The following is a 14,917-nucleotide window of genomic DNA, read 5'->3' as shown; positions in this document are numbered from 1 at the left end:
ATCTGGTTTGAAACGGTCGAAGGTTATGCTATTTCGGAGTCCATGCCATTGCTGCGGAATTTATTCGGCACAACCCAGAAAAAGAAAATATCCCCAGCCAGTGGAAAGTTCGGAAGTATCTTCTAGTAGTACACCCATGGTAACCTCATAAAAGAAAGTTGACATTATTAGATTTCTATAACCCGAAATTCAACCACCCACGTGGGTGCCAGTGAATGGTTATCCTCTTGAAGGTTGAAGATACTCCCGTACCTTGCCTTCAAACTTAAGGGCCTCGGTGCTACTTGACCTATTGAGTATGGTCTCCGAAAGGCAAGGGGTTGAGGTTCCTTGGAAACGGTCGCAAATCACACAGGTATGATCCTCGGTGCCGGCTACCGATGCCGGTCACCTAAGGCAAATCATTTTCTACATTTCTTTTTTCAAGAAAGATGATTGGTTTAATCAATTAATTCTGGATTTACAATTGTCCTGATAAAGTTGATAGATTTACCTTACCGAGTGTCGGTCTGTATATTACTGTATATACACATATACATATATGTATCCCTGTTGATGTGCGGAGTACAGCGCAGTACGTTTACTGTTCCTCCGATATCGTTCACCTGATAAAGAGAAAGAAATGAAGCTAACATATCAGGTAACAATGAAAATAATTATGATTTTTCTCCAACCCCATGCAAAAGGGACGTCATAGTCAACCAAAGCCATACCAAGTAAATCAGCGGAGGATGTACAGTACGTAGTACAGTAGTAGCAAGGAGATCTGTGCATCGTCTCAGGCTACCTTAGTACCTATGTAGTGTCAAAGCATGGCTTATTCGGCTAGTTTCCCGAGCCAATCATTCGGGTCTCAGTAATTACATATCAGAGGAAGCACCCGACTTAGTGTAAGGGATATTTTTTTTCTATATCCGCCAATCTTGCAGCATAGGACACTCTAAAGTGCCCATCTAATCCAGTCAGCCACGGCACAGATGTGCGAGGATCATCCGCCTGATGATGGGGGTGATAAGTGTGCTACTAGTACGCATGTATGACTTGTCCTCCCCAAGTCTGCTAGCACTGCTATGACTTGTAGTGTGGTCAATGGATATGATGTAATACTGGCGATGTTAGCTCGGTAACTGAAATGCTAAGTTGGTCTACTACAGTATAGCGAGTGATTCAATTTCCCCTGCATCAGATGAGACCTCGCAACATCTCTACGTGTTTCACGAACAATATCTGAGACTACGTCAAGCTGAAGACGAAAAGGCCTTGATGCTGTAATATTAGGCCGAGGCAATCAGTCACTTTGTTGCAGATCATGTTTTGAGATACTGCAACGTGGGAAAGGCTAGAAGGGCTCTATCAAATCATATTGACTGACTGGGGCCGTTCCCACTTAGGCAGCCGACTCGGATGAATCCTGCAGCGAGTACTACTGAGGACCTTGGGGAAGATCAGACGAGAGATTGATCGTCATTACTGACCCCTCTACAATGCTCCAGATCGATTAGGCATTGCTGGGGGGTTCGCACGACTCCACTTCAGACAAGTGGCTGGGCATGTATGTTTTTTCCCCCTTATATTGAGCCTTGGGGTGGGGGGGGGTAAGTATAGGTGCGTCCTGCCCGCGTGCTGTCCACTTTGGCACTCTGCAGGCTGTGAACTTTGAGTCTCTATCGCAGCCCATCCCTCTCCGGAGTCCCCACTTCTGTCAGGAGCTAGATAGTCTAGTCACGGCACTATTCCCTTTCGCTTCCTGCGAGCATCATCGATAGTGCGTAGGTTTGGTGGATGAAATCAATCCATTCTGTATGTTTGCATTTTCCTTTTTTCTTTGCCTTTGTTTCCACTTTCTTCTACGGTCGCCGATATGTTGACAGTGCATTATGCTGTGAACTTTTGTCGGAAGTAAACCGCCGATTTTCTTAACGTAAACTTTTTTTTTTTCTGTACAAAATAAGTTGTCCACATTGTAGTGAGGTAATGGTCAGTTTTCAACGGTGCGCGCAGAGTTAATTTGCGCGCTACGGTTCCTTGGTTTGTCTTCCGATCAGCCGCCGGGAATTGGTCACTTGATCTTTTACGGGGCAGCATCGGTAAAAATAAGAGAGAGAGAATGAATGAATGAATGAATTGTATATTACATTAATTCGAGCCTCAACCCAACCGAATTTAAGACAATGACGATGATAAAACTAGTATTTACTGGTATCTACGGTCAATCATATTGGTAGAGGATATTAAAGGATTATCATTTGCATGTACTCTGTATATTCCTTGGAATTTATCAGCAGTCATGCCTCGCAACGGTTTCTCTTCTTGCTCAGATACTGCCGTTGTTATTGAAGCAGCCTAATGCAGGGATGATCAGACAGTCAAGCCACATGGTTTTGGTAGAACTAAAGTGAGGAGTTAAGAACGTCTTCTCCGCAGAAGCTCCATCCAGAACCATTCCATCGATGACCTTCTCCAAGTATCACCCATGGAAGGATAATGTATGGTTGAGGCGGTCAATCGCCAAGTGTTGGTAGCCATAGCCAGTGTCATAATTATGAAGGGTTTCATTGGCAGGTCATGAACAATGGGCCCTTAGGAGGAACAGCTACCATAACATGAGTACGGAAGAGCGTGGAACATATGCCGCGACACAGGCATGTAGATTGACTTTGTTCGTCTTTACGCCAAAGTTCGCACGAGCAAACTACTAAAGGAGGTACTGTCGTCTGTATTTAACCTTACTGGATAGGCTTTAGATGAATACACACTAATACGGTACCCACGTGCTGCAACTGTTCCATGTATTCCGGCATCCACTGGTAAGGTTTACTTGGTAGTACTACTAGTACTACCAGCACTAACATCTATCACCAACCAACCTGGAGGATACGCACCTATTCCTGAATAGGCAGCTCCATGACTGCGCCAAGCGTTTGGTTGGGCTTAGCCTCCCCACTATGAACACAAGATGGAGGGATCACCCCTTACTCCGTACTCCGTACTAGAGGCTTAACCGGAGTAGACTGGATCTGGTTAGCCTGCGAGGATCGTTCCATGAGCCTAGCCAGCGAGGTTTTTAATTTGAATTTCTACTCCGTACATTCTCCTGTCTCGGTGGAGTACTCTTCTGCCCTCATGTACAAAGTATGTATTTTTGGACTTGTTTGGTTTTTGGGAATTGGTAAAAAAAAAAACAAAAACAAAAGAAGGAATAATAATAGAATAAAAATAAAGTCCAAAGGAGGAGGAACCAAAAGAAGGAACCATCATAATGTGAACAGGGGGTAAGAATTTATTGACTGTTCTGGGGGGTACTAGGTACCTAGGTATACCTACATCCTGTCGGATGGAACTATTGACGGGAATGGATTACGCAGTCCAATGAGACATTTAGATGCTCTTCGAAGAGATGGGGCGATACCACAATGAAAAAGGTAATTGACACATCGATCAAATATAACATCCCTATTGACTCATTCCCAAGAAAAAAAGAAGTGGCCTACTGGAAAGTGGATAATGTGTTTACCATTGTGATATCCTTGTTTTATTTATTTATTTATTTATTTTTTGGTAATTACACAGCGTCTGTCCTAGGACATACAACGTAGATACACGCATAGGCAAGTGTTGGGGTGGATGTGCAGTGGTTAGCAGCAGAAGTTGAACATGGTTACTCCGTCCTCCAACCCGGAATACTTCCCAAAATGATCGACAGAAAAAGCTTACTTTGGAACCCAGGAGCATGGCAATTACTCAAGTAATTTAAATGAGTCAAGCTGATTCGGCACTCCTGGTCAAGAACTTATCAACGATACGAAGGACGAATAGATTACTGAAAGACGAATGACAGGACCCGAGGCACTGGAAGTACCATGCCCAGCAACTACTAGTAAAAAACCCGAGTGACCGAACTGCAAGCCCCACCAGACTAAAGAAAGTGGTCCACTTGTGGGTGGTGTTGTTCCCTGGGCATTGTCATGCTGGGTAGATCTCCCTTCTCCCCGAATGAACTGCTCAATGGGCACGAGCTTCTCAATCTCATACGGAGTACCTCGCTTTATCCACTTCTCCTCATGGCGTGCTGCTGGTTGGAGTGGTGCATGCACTTGTGGTGGTTCCTACTGGTAACTCACCCACTAGGATCTACCAGTGATACACTTGTTGTCCTGTACTTAATACCTTAGATCCCCCGATCTCCTCCATTAGAGTATAACAGTTTCCTCTTCATATACAGTATTTTCGCTTTTCTTCCTATCATTGCTTCTAGCTCGGAGTCCTCACGTACTTCCTACATTGACTATACAACCTATTGACTTTTGCATCACCCTTCCACCCCAATCCATTCTCTGTACTCTCTTTCAACCAACTAGCCAACCCGCAAATAGGCTAAAACGAGCATTGGAGATGAAGAACACAATCCCATCAGACGTATGGGAGAGGAAGAAAGCCTTGATCGCCAAGCTATACAAGGACGAAGAGTGGCCTCTCAAACAAGTCATTAAACAAATCCGATCTGATGACTTTAACCCAAGGTGAGTCATTCTAAACAACTGTTCTTGTGTACGGTTGATCTAATTCTATGGCAATCGTCAACAGTGAGACTCAATTGCGGAGTAGATTAAAGAAATGGCGTGTTACCAAACCCTCTCGGCAGACTCGGAAAAAGTCTCAGGATGACCAACCGGATGTCAATGGAGATAGCAGTAGCCACGAGGCAGGGTCACCAAAGGACGAGACTCCAATTTCTCCTAAGACCCAGTTGTGCTCGACACAGAAACCAGATACAGTATTATCCTCTTCCGAACCAGACTTCTACATGGGCGATGGATCATATACGCATCATGATTTCCCTACCACAGGATCCTTCAACAACCAGAATGCTTCCAACGCCTGGGCTCATGACAGGGATTCTTCTGTGGTAGTTATTTCTACCTCTAACTCCTTCGAACCATCATCCCATACCTCGCCTCTAATAGATGGCGTTATACTTGACTCGGCGTCCTCGATGGGCTCGTTCCAAAACTCTCATTATGCGGTGACAACAGCTTCATGCATGACAACCCCGACAACTGCAGAGACAGCACCAATCAGTTGGGTTGTGCCTCAGTGGTATCCGATACATTTAGAGGCTGGTGCTCACCCTTCATCAATGCCATATTACACAGCCCCACCTCTGAGCCCCCCCATCGATCCAGCAATGCAGATGGTATCTCCACACCCTCCTCATCGGCTATATTCACCCCCTTCCCCAGGGTGCTCGTTCTCGCATGAGCAGGTGTTTGACCTACATGACGCGAGGAAGCCATCTTTCCGCAGTATGCCTATTCCCTATAGCCCCGGTACCGCTGGCGGTCACTCAAGGGCCAACCAAAAGGGAGGGCAGCAAGAGAAGATGTCATTCCCTACCAAGTTATCCAACCACTCTCCGGTTGGACCAGTGACTCAGTCCCCCAATTTCCCCAGCGGACATCCTGTGATGTGTGCGCCGACATTTCCCTATTGACCAAAACACTTTCTATCTATATACCTCTCTCGGCATTGATTGTCGGTCTGCTTCCGTTTCTGCATTCATAAAAATATATAGGTATTCACAGTGCTATTCCAAGACTTCTTGAGTAATGTGTTACCATGCATGAAATTTTCCTTTTTCTCCATTTTACCCATCCCCTCACCCCCTTCCCTTCTTTTGGTGGTCTTGGTTTGTCTATGTGTATATGGAATTTGGAGAGGAAAATGGTGGAATTTTCGTTTACGGCGGTGGTATGCTGAATAATGAAGCTACATGATCTCAGCAGGCCATGAGATCCTTGGCGCAACGGCAGGTACTACAGGACCAGGGGAGTATTATTTGATATCCATGAGCAAAGAAGGAGTTAAGGTGTCCAGTTGCATACCTGTACATTTAGCCATTCGAAACTATTACTGTTCGCTAATTCGGAATCCGGGCATTGGGATTCGGTTTCATCAATGTTATATCTTGGAGCTTCAATATTTGTATCTACTTCAGACGTATGTACATCCTTCATTGGTTAACATGAAGGTTCATTTGCACACTTGCAGAAGGGCTAGTGAGGAGGAGTATGAGGTAATCATTTACACCGTTCAAGGAGGTCAAATCATCTTATCCGACAATGGACCTCGGCACATCCCAGAACGCGGGGACAGCTACTCAACTTTTAGCGCTCCTCTGTAAACCTATTCCCTGCTACAGAACAAACTTCGTTATATTCCTAGAATTCCATCTAAACTCACTGCTAATTTTCTAATTAAAGCCCCTCGCTGCCATTCCCATCCCTCTCACAACCTTAACCTAACGTATATCATCGTCATTGCATTGTTTCCAATCATCCATCAATATGCGTGCTATTCAGGTCAAAGAATATGTCAAGGTAAGCGAACGGATATCTACCAGGTAATCTTTGGTCATGGATTCGTTACTGATCAAGTTTGAAAAGGGGCCTCTGGATCTACAAATCACTACACTTCCTACCCCAGCCCCATCCCCCAATGACTACCTAATTGAGATTCACTCAGCGGGTACCAACTTCTTCGATCTCCTTCAGATACAAGGAAAATACCAACACCAACCTCCACTCCCGTGGATCGGAGGTGCCGAGTTTGCCGGAACTGTTCTAGCCGTGCCAACGTCCAAATCCTCCTTGCAAGCGCGCTTCAAAGTCGGCGATCGTGTCTTCGGCGCCACACAGGGGGCCTACGCTACCCACATCCTCGCCCCTGAGCATACTCTACTCCCTGTCCCAGATGGGTGGAGTTTTGATGACGCAGCTGGACTCTTCGTCACTGCACCTACCTCGTACGGCGGTTTAGTGCACCGAGCAAACGTGCAGCCAGGGGATTGGGTCCTCGTCCATGCTGCTGCCGGTGGGGTCGGATTAGCTGCTGTGCAGATTGCGAAGGGTAAAGGCGCGACGGTAATAGCAACTGCTGGCACAGAACGCAAAAGGCAGATCGCACGAGAGTTCGGGGCTGACCATGTCATCGACTACCGAAATGCGGGCTGGCCTGAAGAAGTGAAGAAGCTGTGTGCGCAACATCGAACTGGCAATGGGAAGGCAGGTGTGGACATTGTTTATGATCCTGTGGGTATGATCGATGCCAGTTTGAAATGTGTCGCATGGAATGCACGCCTACTAGTTATTGGGTTCGCAGCGGGCAAGATCGAGAAAGTCGCGCTGAATCGGGTGCTTCTGAAAAATGTGAGCATTGTGGGGCTGCACTGGGGGCAGTATGCCAAGTTTGAGAAGGGCACCGTCGGCACTGTTTGGAATGGGATCTTTGACCTCGTGGCTCAAGGCAAATTTAAGGGGACAGCTTTTAAGGATGAAAGTTTTGTGGGGCTAGAGAGTGTACCCAGGGCATTGCAAGCGCTTGGAGGAAGGGAAACCTGGGGTAAAGTGGTTGTTAAGGTTATTGATGAAGCAAGGAGTAAGTTGTAAGGATGAACAGCTACTACTATTTGCGTGTAGTATAGAAAATTTTCATGTTGAGCAGTTGATGTACATCCAGATATATTATTCTTAAACGTATACTGTAGGTGCGCAAGGAGTCATGCTCTCGTATGAAATAGAACGCGAGCAACATGAACTATGAAGGCCCTGTGCTTTTCTCTAGCAACTGAAAATAGGAACTCGAGATGGATCCTTACAACCCAGCTCCAGTCGGAAGCACAGCCACAAGACATGGCATGTGAAGACCGTCCTTCAATGAAGGGCCCGTGATAATAGTCTAGCAATCAACTTGTCCAAATGGATTCATAGACCGCATAGACTTGAGGCAGCTGGATTGTGTAGTTGCAATATACTCCGTATGGTACGACAGTGTTAGTAAAGAAGTGATGGGAAAGCGTCTTGCATGAACACTGGCTCGTGGCGGTTTTCGTGTAATGGTCTGGATACATTGAGGACCTTGATTTGCAGGATTGAAATTTCTTGGCCGCCTTCCAGATCAACATTAAAGCTGGACATCGACTTGCATGCGAATGGTGGTGTGTGATGTGAAGATTTTGTTGGGACTCTGATTTTGTTTGCCGGTCTCTCCACTAACTAGTTAGCTCCTCGGTTAGAGCTTAGTCATCAGGATCACCATCTGTGTTTTGTGCATTATCGCCACGTGATATTTTGGTCGATAACACTGTAGTGTTGTTCTATCTCGATAACTCTGTAAGAGTCATAAGTAGCATGCTCATAAACCTGCTACTGTCGATATTGTCCTAATTATTAGTACATCTGGAAAGACAGTACGCAAATATTGACGAGGGTCTGCTATCAGAACAGCAAAATCGCGTTGTTGCACTATATACTTGACCCAAGACCTCCTACGACTTACGTACTTGGTCGGAAACCTACAGTGGAGCTATTATATCCCTGTTTAATGCTTGCCTCCTCAAGTGCGATTACCGGTAATAAAACTCTAGTGCAGAAGATGTTGAGTATGGCTGCCCAAGTATTCACCAAAATACCACTTTAGGTAAGCTGCCCACAATGGCATGATCCAGCAGACAAAGAAATAAAGAAAAAAGAAGCAGGTAGCTAGGATATATGTGTAAGCAGAAGACGGCCCCTAGATAGTTCAGGATAATTAGATAGATTCTCCGTCAGTATTTCTTAGAAGATACCGGTGTCGCTTGTAACAGTACTACATACTACTACTAGTAGTATGAACAACTTCGGCTTGAGTGGTCCTCTACGTCATCGGCACGCACTCCCCACCAACCCATCCAGCTATCGCAAGAGCTGTTTCAGCTTATATATGAAAGCATATATTCCGAATCCTGGCCGTTGGTGACAATATATCACTCGGTGCAACACTGCAATTGCCTTGTTATATAGTAACTGTTCACAGTTATCTGACTATTGAACATGCCCATGTCGAAGCATTTGTCCAGGTTTAGCCATCACCCACGTGCAGCTTTTGGGCCGCTAGAGTGTCCATATGAGGTAATTCCTATTGTCAATGAATTGAGTTCCCAACGCAGAGGATGGCTGATGTACTGAAATCACAGGGTAGGGATGTCATGGCGTCATGCCAGTTTAATAAAGGCTCTGCATTCAGTGAAGAAGAGCGGAGGGTTTTCAAGCTGCATGGTCTATTGCCTCCTAACATCCAAACTTTGGAAGAGCAAGTCCAGCGGGCATTTCAACAATACAAGAGCCGTCCCGATTCTTTGGCGAAAAATACTTTCATGGCAAGCATGAAGGCACAGAATGAAGTTCTATACTATAAAGTACGTTAATGTGTCATCAGCTTCCATGAAAGCCTGAATGGTTAGATTAACTCTCTGTCACAGTTGATACAAACCCATCTGAAAGAGATGTTCAGTGTGATATACACACCCACAGAGGGTGATGCAATTCAGAATTACTCGCGTTTATTTAGAAGGCCAGAGGGCTGCTTCTTGAATATAAAAGACCAGGATAGAATTGAAGAATGCCTTTGCAATTTTGGTCGCGGCATAGATGTTGATTACATCGTCGTTAGTGATGGTGAGGAAGTAAGGAACATTCTTCTCTTAGATCCTAAGAGCAGCTCTCACGCTTTCAATTGCAGATACTGGGCATCGGAGACCAAGGTGTCGGATCCATATTAATCTCTGTTGCCAAGCTGGTCCTCGCAACATTATGTGCTGGAATCCACCCTTCTCGACAGCTGCCCGTAGTTCTAGATTGCGGCACAGATGTATGGTCATCATAGCAGCTCATAAGTACCGGGCTAAGTTGATGGCAGAACAAAGATTTACTCGACGATGAGTTGTACCTGGGCCTTCGACAGCCGCGTGTCAGAGGCGAGGAATACGATCGGTTTGTGGCAAAGTTTGTGACAACTTCCAGGAGATTGTTTCCTAAAGCCTACATCCATTTGTTCGTATTGATCTAAACGCTCCATTTGCCTCTTTTCCTTAGCACCCATGCCCCTTTCTAATAGCCTTTCTGTCCCTCCTCCTCATATCCTCTCTTCTGGAGCCTCTGGAAATAAACTGACACCCATCCAGCGAAGATTTTGGCCTCCATAATGCCAGCAGACTTCTAAATCAGTATCGAACACATATTCCCTGTTTCAATGATGATATTCAAGGAACAGGATGCGTGACTCTGGCGGCTTTAATGGCGGCTTTTCGTGTCGGTAACATCGAGTTAGCAGATGTGCGTGTAATTATCTTTGGCTCGGGCTCAGCTGGTACTGGAATTGCGAAGCAAGTCGCCGATACCATTGCTACAGACACTGGCAGAACAAAGCAAGAAGCTTCAGCACAGATATGGTGCGTCTTTTGTAAGAGGTCATACTGATGGTTGGATGGTGGCATGGTAGCTAACTTCAATGGAAAGGTGTCTAGATAAGCCAGGTATTTTGCTCAAGTCTCTTGGTGACCAACTTACCGTAGCCCAAGCACCATTTGCGCGGGATGACAACGAGTGGCCCAAGGAGAAGGGCACAGATTTACTTTCAATTGTAAAGGAGGTAAAGCCGCATGTCCTGATCGGCACGTCAACGAAGCCAAAGGCCTTCACAGAAGACATTATTCGGGAGATGGCAAAGCACGTTGAACATCCTATCATATTTCCCTTAAGCAACCCTACACGATTACACGAAGCTTCACCAGGGGACATCAACTATTGGACGGAAGGTCGAGCTTTGATGGCCACTGGGAGTCCATTCCCTCCTATTGAGCGTAACGGAGTAGAATACGAAGTTGGTGAGTGATATGCAGCCATATTTCAAGGCAATACAAGGCTATTATTCTCAGTCTCTGCTAACACAAGCATCACTCTAATTAGCGGAGTGCAACAATTCAACCTGCTTTCCTGGCATCGGCCTTGGGGTGGTTCTATCTCGGACGCGGATCCTCTCTGACAAAATGTTGGTGGCAGCCGCCAGAGCGTTAGCTTCTCAGTCTCCGGCTTTACAGGATCCAAACCGGCCTCTCCTTCCCGATGTTGAGCATGTACGCGAGATTAGCGTGCATATTGCTCGGGCAGTCATCGAGACAGCAATTGAGGAAGGATATGCCCAAGAGAAAGGAATTCCCAACCATGAGAAAGATTTGGAGGAGTGGATCCGGATGCAGATGTGGGAGCCCATTTATAGGCCGCTTGTAAAGGCAGGGCAAAAGTAAATTCTGGTGTATGCATGTACCTCGTCACATGCCCTTCCTCTCGCAACTGTGGGGATGGGAATATTTCCACGCTGAACGGAGTGGGCAATCAGCATCAAGGGAGTAGCGCTGTAAGAACGGGCTGTGTGTTTATAGTGGTCAAGCTAGACATACGATTTTCGTACTGTATATTTATCTCTGCAGACACTCTGGTTGAGTAAAAGTCCGCATTAGACCTAGCTCATAATTATGCAAATTCCGAAAGCGCACTAGTCTGTCTGGGTTTAGTACCATATTATTGGGCAACATATATGCCAAACATCATAATATGCGATTATAAAATTAGCGGCTTCATGAAGCGAACCGCCTGAGCTTGCTGAGGTAAACTATATATGTATATCACTGCACTCATGACCATTGAATAGTGGCTATGAAGCTGTAGTAAACAGTCTAATCCATCATCTCGCAGAACCACTTGATTTGGCAATGGGCTGTGGCGGATCCAGGATCGGCCTGGAAGCCGTAGATTGGCATTAAAGGAAAGAACAGGTGTGGACTCCGGTACACCCCTTCTGGAGTGAGACAATGCGGCTCTAACCTGCACCGCCTTGGTGCTACATACTCGTAGTAGGAGAAACTGCGGGGGGAAAGGCAGTGTAAATCCGACGATACGAGTGTGGCTTGGTTTTTTTTCGGTCCAATGATCGATGGAGCTCTCCTTTAACTACCCGTAATTTTATGGACATTAACTTTCAGGGTGAAGTCATGTCCCTTAAACGACCTCTCCTCCATACTACGCAATCATGATATTTTTCACAATAAAGGTTGGTTCGCAAAAATATAAAATTACTATCCTGTCCTAACTACCCCTTTATCCTTGTTCGCTAGCAGGTCATGCGATTCAATCTTTCAAGCATCTCTTCCCGCTCTATATCCAAAAGCCCGCTATAGTAGCCTACGTTGATAAAGCCCAACAACAATCTCCCAACTCAAGAAGATCATCGGTTTTCCGGCATCAAAAAGAGGGAGGGAAATGAAGGTTGCCTTCATAAGTGTCATTCTCCTTCTCCCGACTGCAGCCCTCAGTATCCCACAGTCAGATCTAGCCGAAGGCGTGGTTCTTGTACCTAGATCTCATGAACCCGTATATTTAGAAAAACGGCGTGGTGGTGGAGGAGGACGAGGGGGAAGCAGTGGTGGTGGAAGTGGTGGGCGAGGAGGTAGTGGCGGTTCTACATCAAGAGCAGGGTAAGTGTCCCAAATTCCTAAAGCGACACGAGCTTTAATAACTAACCCGTCATTTTTTATGCAGCTCATCTAGCAACTCCGGCGGCTCTTCTCGCAGTGGGTCAGGGCCACAGCCCACCTATGGTAGAGGTACTTACTACGCGGGCGGTGCTCGCACTCCCTATACCTCCGGTGCTCTATCGCCACTAGGAGTAGCGCCTGTGATACTCCCAGCAGCTGCTTTGGCATTCTTCGGCGGTATCTGGCTGTACGGAGCTTACGCCTATCCATATAACTACCATTATCAATATGTGGACCAGATCACACACCATAACGCATCGATGCCGGTAGTCTGCTTGTGCGAAAAATACGCAGAATGTGCATGCGATGACAATTCGGATAGATCGTATTACGAATCTATTTTCAACGGCACCCAACCTACAAATTCCAGTGTCGCTAAAATTGTCAAAGTCAATGGCACTGAGACCATTTATATCAATGGTACGTTGCCTAATGGGACGACTGTTGCGGACGCATCTACACCTTCTGGCGCTGCTCGGACGGGGATTCAGATCAGTGGATATTGGTCAATGGTCGCCTTGGTGGCCAGTACCATTTGGGGTCTGTGATGCCGCCGTTGGGCTTACCCATTGGGATAATATCTTACAGTCCTCCCAAGAGCAGTTTATGGTAGCTGCTGTCTTTTTCTTCTTCTTTTGGTGAGTGGGAGAGGGCTCTCATTCACACATCTCCTGGCCTTATTTGATACCCACCCTCGGGCGTTGGATGGGGGCACATTGATTGTTCATAATGATACAAACCTTTTTTTCATGAGATACTTGGTCTTGTCAGGTTACTCCTCGTAAGACCCCTTTTTGGACAGCCTTGGCTCGTGATCCTACGACCCGCCGCAACAAATTTCGTTCAAAAGTAGTCGAAACTTCCCCACTAGACTCGTTCGGAGACAAATTGCCTCAAAAACAGAGTCCCTAAAAGCCCCTCAAAAAGTTTATCTGATGCTACCCTGTCCGTGTATAAACAAAGAAGGACAAAAATGTATGTCCCACGAAGTCAGAGAGAAAGACCTTTCACGATAATGAGTCTAGCTGCTGCAAATAGCTCTCATATTTCGGTGTGGAGCAAGGGAAACCCCTACAGGTACCTGAATTGCTCGCCCGCTTAGTTGGTGTTTCCATGGTTCCAGAAACTGAACTAACGGGTTAGTCAGGTACGAGCAACTTCACAGTAGTGGACGCGCCAAGTGAAGAGATCGACACCTTGCAATCAGAGTTTCCTATACGAATGGACAAATGAATGAATGTATTACGACGGTGTCCTGCTAGTCGACAGACCAGCTGTTTAGGTAATAAAATGACACGCTCGGGGTCTGCGGACAGTGGCCGAGCTTGGAATATTTACCCTACCTTTCCGTTATAGACGCCCCGTTTCTCTTTAGTCTGAACCCCTTTTCCCTCGCCTTTTACCCCCCCCCAGTCGCTCCTTCATTTTGATTTCATCAAAGCAGCGTGCTTGCCATTCATTTAATCTTGCCTCTTCTCAACTATACACAAGAGCTGTCACTCATTTCCAGCTCCATTCACTCTTTTAACCAACGTACAAAACCCAGAAAAGTAACAAAATACATATACTACTATCTCGCACTTCTTTCGCCTTCCCGCCCTCACGCGATTCAAAACAAAGCCAGTCCAATTGAAATCGCACACCACACAGCCATTCGAGCCCTTTATCCCGTTGTGGTCAAGATGCAGTTCAGCAAGGCTCTTCTCATCATCACCGCCGCTCTTGCGCCTGTCGCCCTCGGAGAGGATGCGCCAACCAAGACCCTCACCATCCAGGTCGTTCCTGCAACGACTTCGAACCCGGCGCCGATTTCTACGGCGTCTCCCAGCTCTTCTGCTTTCTCAACCCACACTCCTTCCAGCTCCGCTAGGGCGTCTTCCACTCCACTCTTTTCCAAGACCCCTTCTGCGACTCCTTCTGTGACACCCTCATCGTATATCGTCCCCCAGGCTACTGGTGGTGCCTCTGCCATTAAGCTCCCTAATGCAATGGCTGCGGGAGTTGTCGCTGTTGCTGGCTTCATAGTGCTCTAAAGGCCTTGAGAGCAGTTCAAAGCAACGCGCATGGACGACAATGGTCATGTCTCTGTCAATGAACCGATATGACTGCAGTAGCACCATCTGTATTGCTTCTGAACACTTGATTGATGTGCTTTGTGGGCCAAGCATAGAGAAACGATAATACCAATAGGGAGTTGGCAAACCCAACTGCATATCAACTACTCCTCCAAAGCCAACTGACTTCCCTATACCTGTCTCATTACTCATGCGATTCTCCTGAGCAGCTTCAGCCAAGACTAGGGGTTCTACATGATGGTGTCCATCATTTGTTGGGACGGGTCGCCATCTTTTCTTTTCTTTTACTATACTGTGATTCGAATTTTGATTGTCAGCCTCGTTGATAGCTTAATTCCCTGTCACCCATATTACGATTTCGACCTTTATACCCTTTTTCTTTCTTGATCTTGAAAATCTTTTATTGGATTTCTTTTGGCTTCACCCGGCCCCAGTT

General features: G+C 46.3%; 5 protein-coding genes across 5 annotated transcripts; all 5 read left to right on the top strand.

Moving 5' to 3' along the window:
• Positions 1–4,392: 4,392 nt before the first annotated feature.
• Positions 4,393–5,491, top strand: ANOM_001798 (Clr5 domain-containing protein; the record flags this gene model as incomplete). The annotated part of the gene is made up of 2 exons (XM_015547055.1): positions 4,393–4,520; positions 4,585–5,491. 2 exons carry the CDS (start codon positions 4,393–4,395, stop codon positions 5,489–5,491), a joined length of 1,035 nt encoding a protein of 344 aa, XP_015411211.1.
• An 853-nt stretch (positions 5,492–6,344) lies between these two features.
• Positions 6,345–7,445, top strand: ANOM_001797 (NADPH:quinone oxidoreductase family protein; the record flags this gene model as incomplete). Its single annotated transcript, XM_015547054.1, has 2 exons — positions 6,345–6,377; positions 6,444–7,445. 2 exons carry the CDS (start codon positions 6,345–6,347, stop codon positions 7,443–7,445), a joined length of 1,035 nt encoding a protein of 344 aa, XP_015411206.1.
• A 1,541-nt stretch (positions 7,446–8,986) lies between these two features.
• On the top strand, positions 8,987–11,119 carry ANOM_001796 (NAD-dependent malic enzyme; the record flags this gene model as incomplete). Its single annotated transcript, XM_015547053.1, has 7 exons — positions 8,987–9,232; positions 9,296–9,499; positions 9,556–9,684; positions 9,733–9,866; positions 9,998–10,264; positions 10,332–10,699; positions 10,782–11,119. The coding sequence occupies 7 exons, from the start codon at positions 8,987–8,989 to the stop codon at positions 11,117–11,119; spliced, it is 1,686 nt and encodes a 561-aa protein (XP_015411205.1).
• Positions 11,120–12,131: 1,012 nt separating this feature from the next.
• ANOM_001795 (uncharacterized protein) lies at positions 12,132–12,954 on the top strand (the record flags this gene model as incomplete). The annotated part of the gene is made up of 2 exons (XM_015547052.1): positions 12,132–12,346; positions 12,411–12,954. The coding sequence occupies 2 exons, from the start codon at positions 12,132–12,134 to the stop codon at positions 12,952–12,954; spliced, it is 759 nt and encodes a 252-aa protein (XP_015411204.1).
• A 1,134-nt stretch (positions 12,955–14,088) lies between these two features.
• On the top strand, positions 14,089–14,439 carry ANOM_001794 (putative extracellular serine-rich protein; the record flags this gene model as incomplete). The annotated part of the gene is made up of 1 exon (XM_015547051.1): positions 14,089–14,439. The coding sequence occupies one exon, from the start codon at positions 14,089–14,091 to the stop codon at positions 14,437–14,439; it is 351 nt and encodes a 116-aa protein (XP_015411203.1).
• Between the last annotated feature and the right edge of the window lie 478 nt (positions 14,440–14,917).

Source organism: Aspergillus nomiae (assembly GCF_001204775.2).
Source record: "Aspergillus nomiae NRRL 13137 chromosome Unknown contig00016, whole genome shotgun sequence".
In the NCBI taxonomy this organism is placed as follows: Eukaryota; Fungi; Ascomycota; class Eurotiomycetes; order Eurotiales; family Aspergillaceae; genus Aspergillus; species Aspergillus nomiae.
The sequence above is the reverse complement of the archived record's forward strand: the minus strand, read 5'-3'. Positions and strand labels throughout refer to the sequence as shown.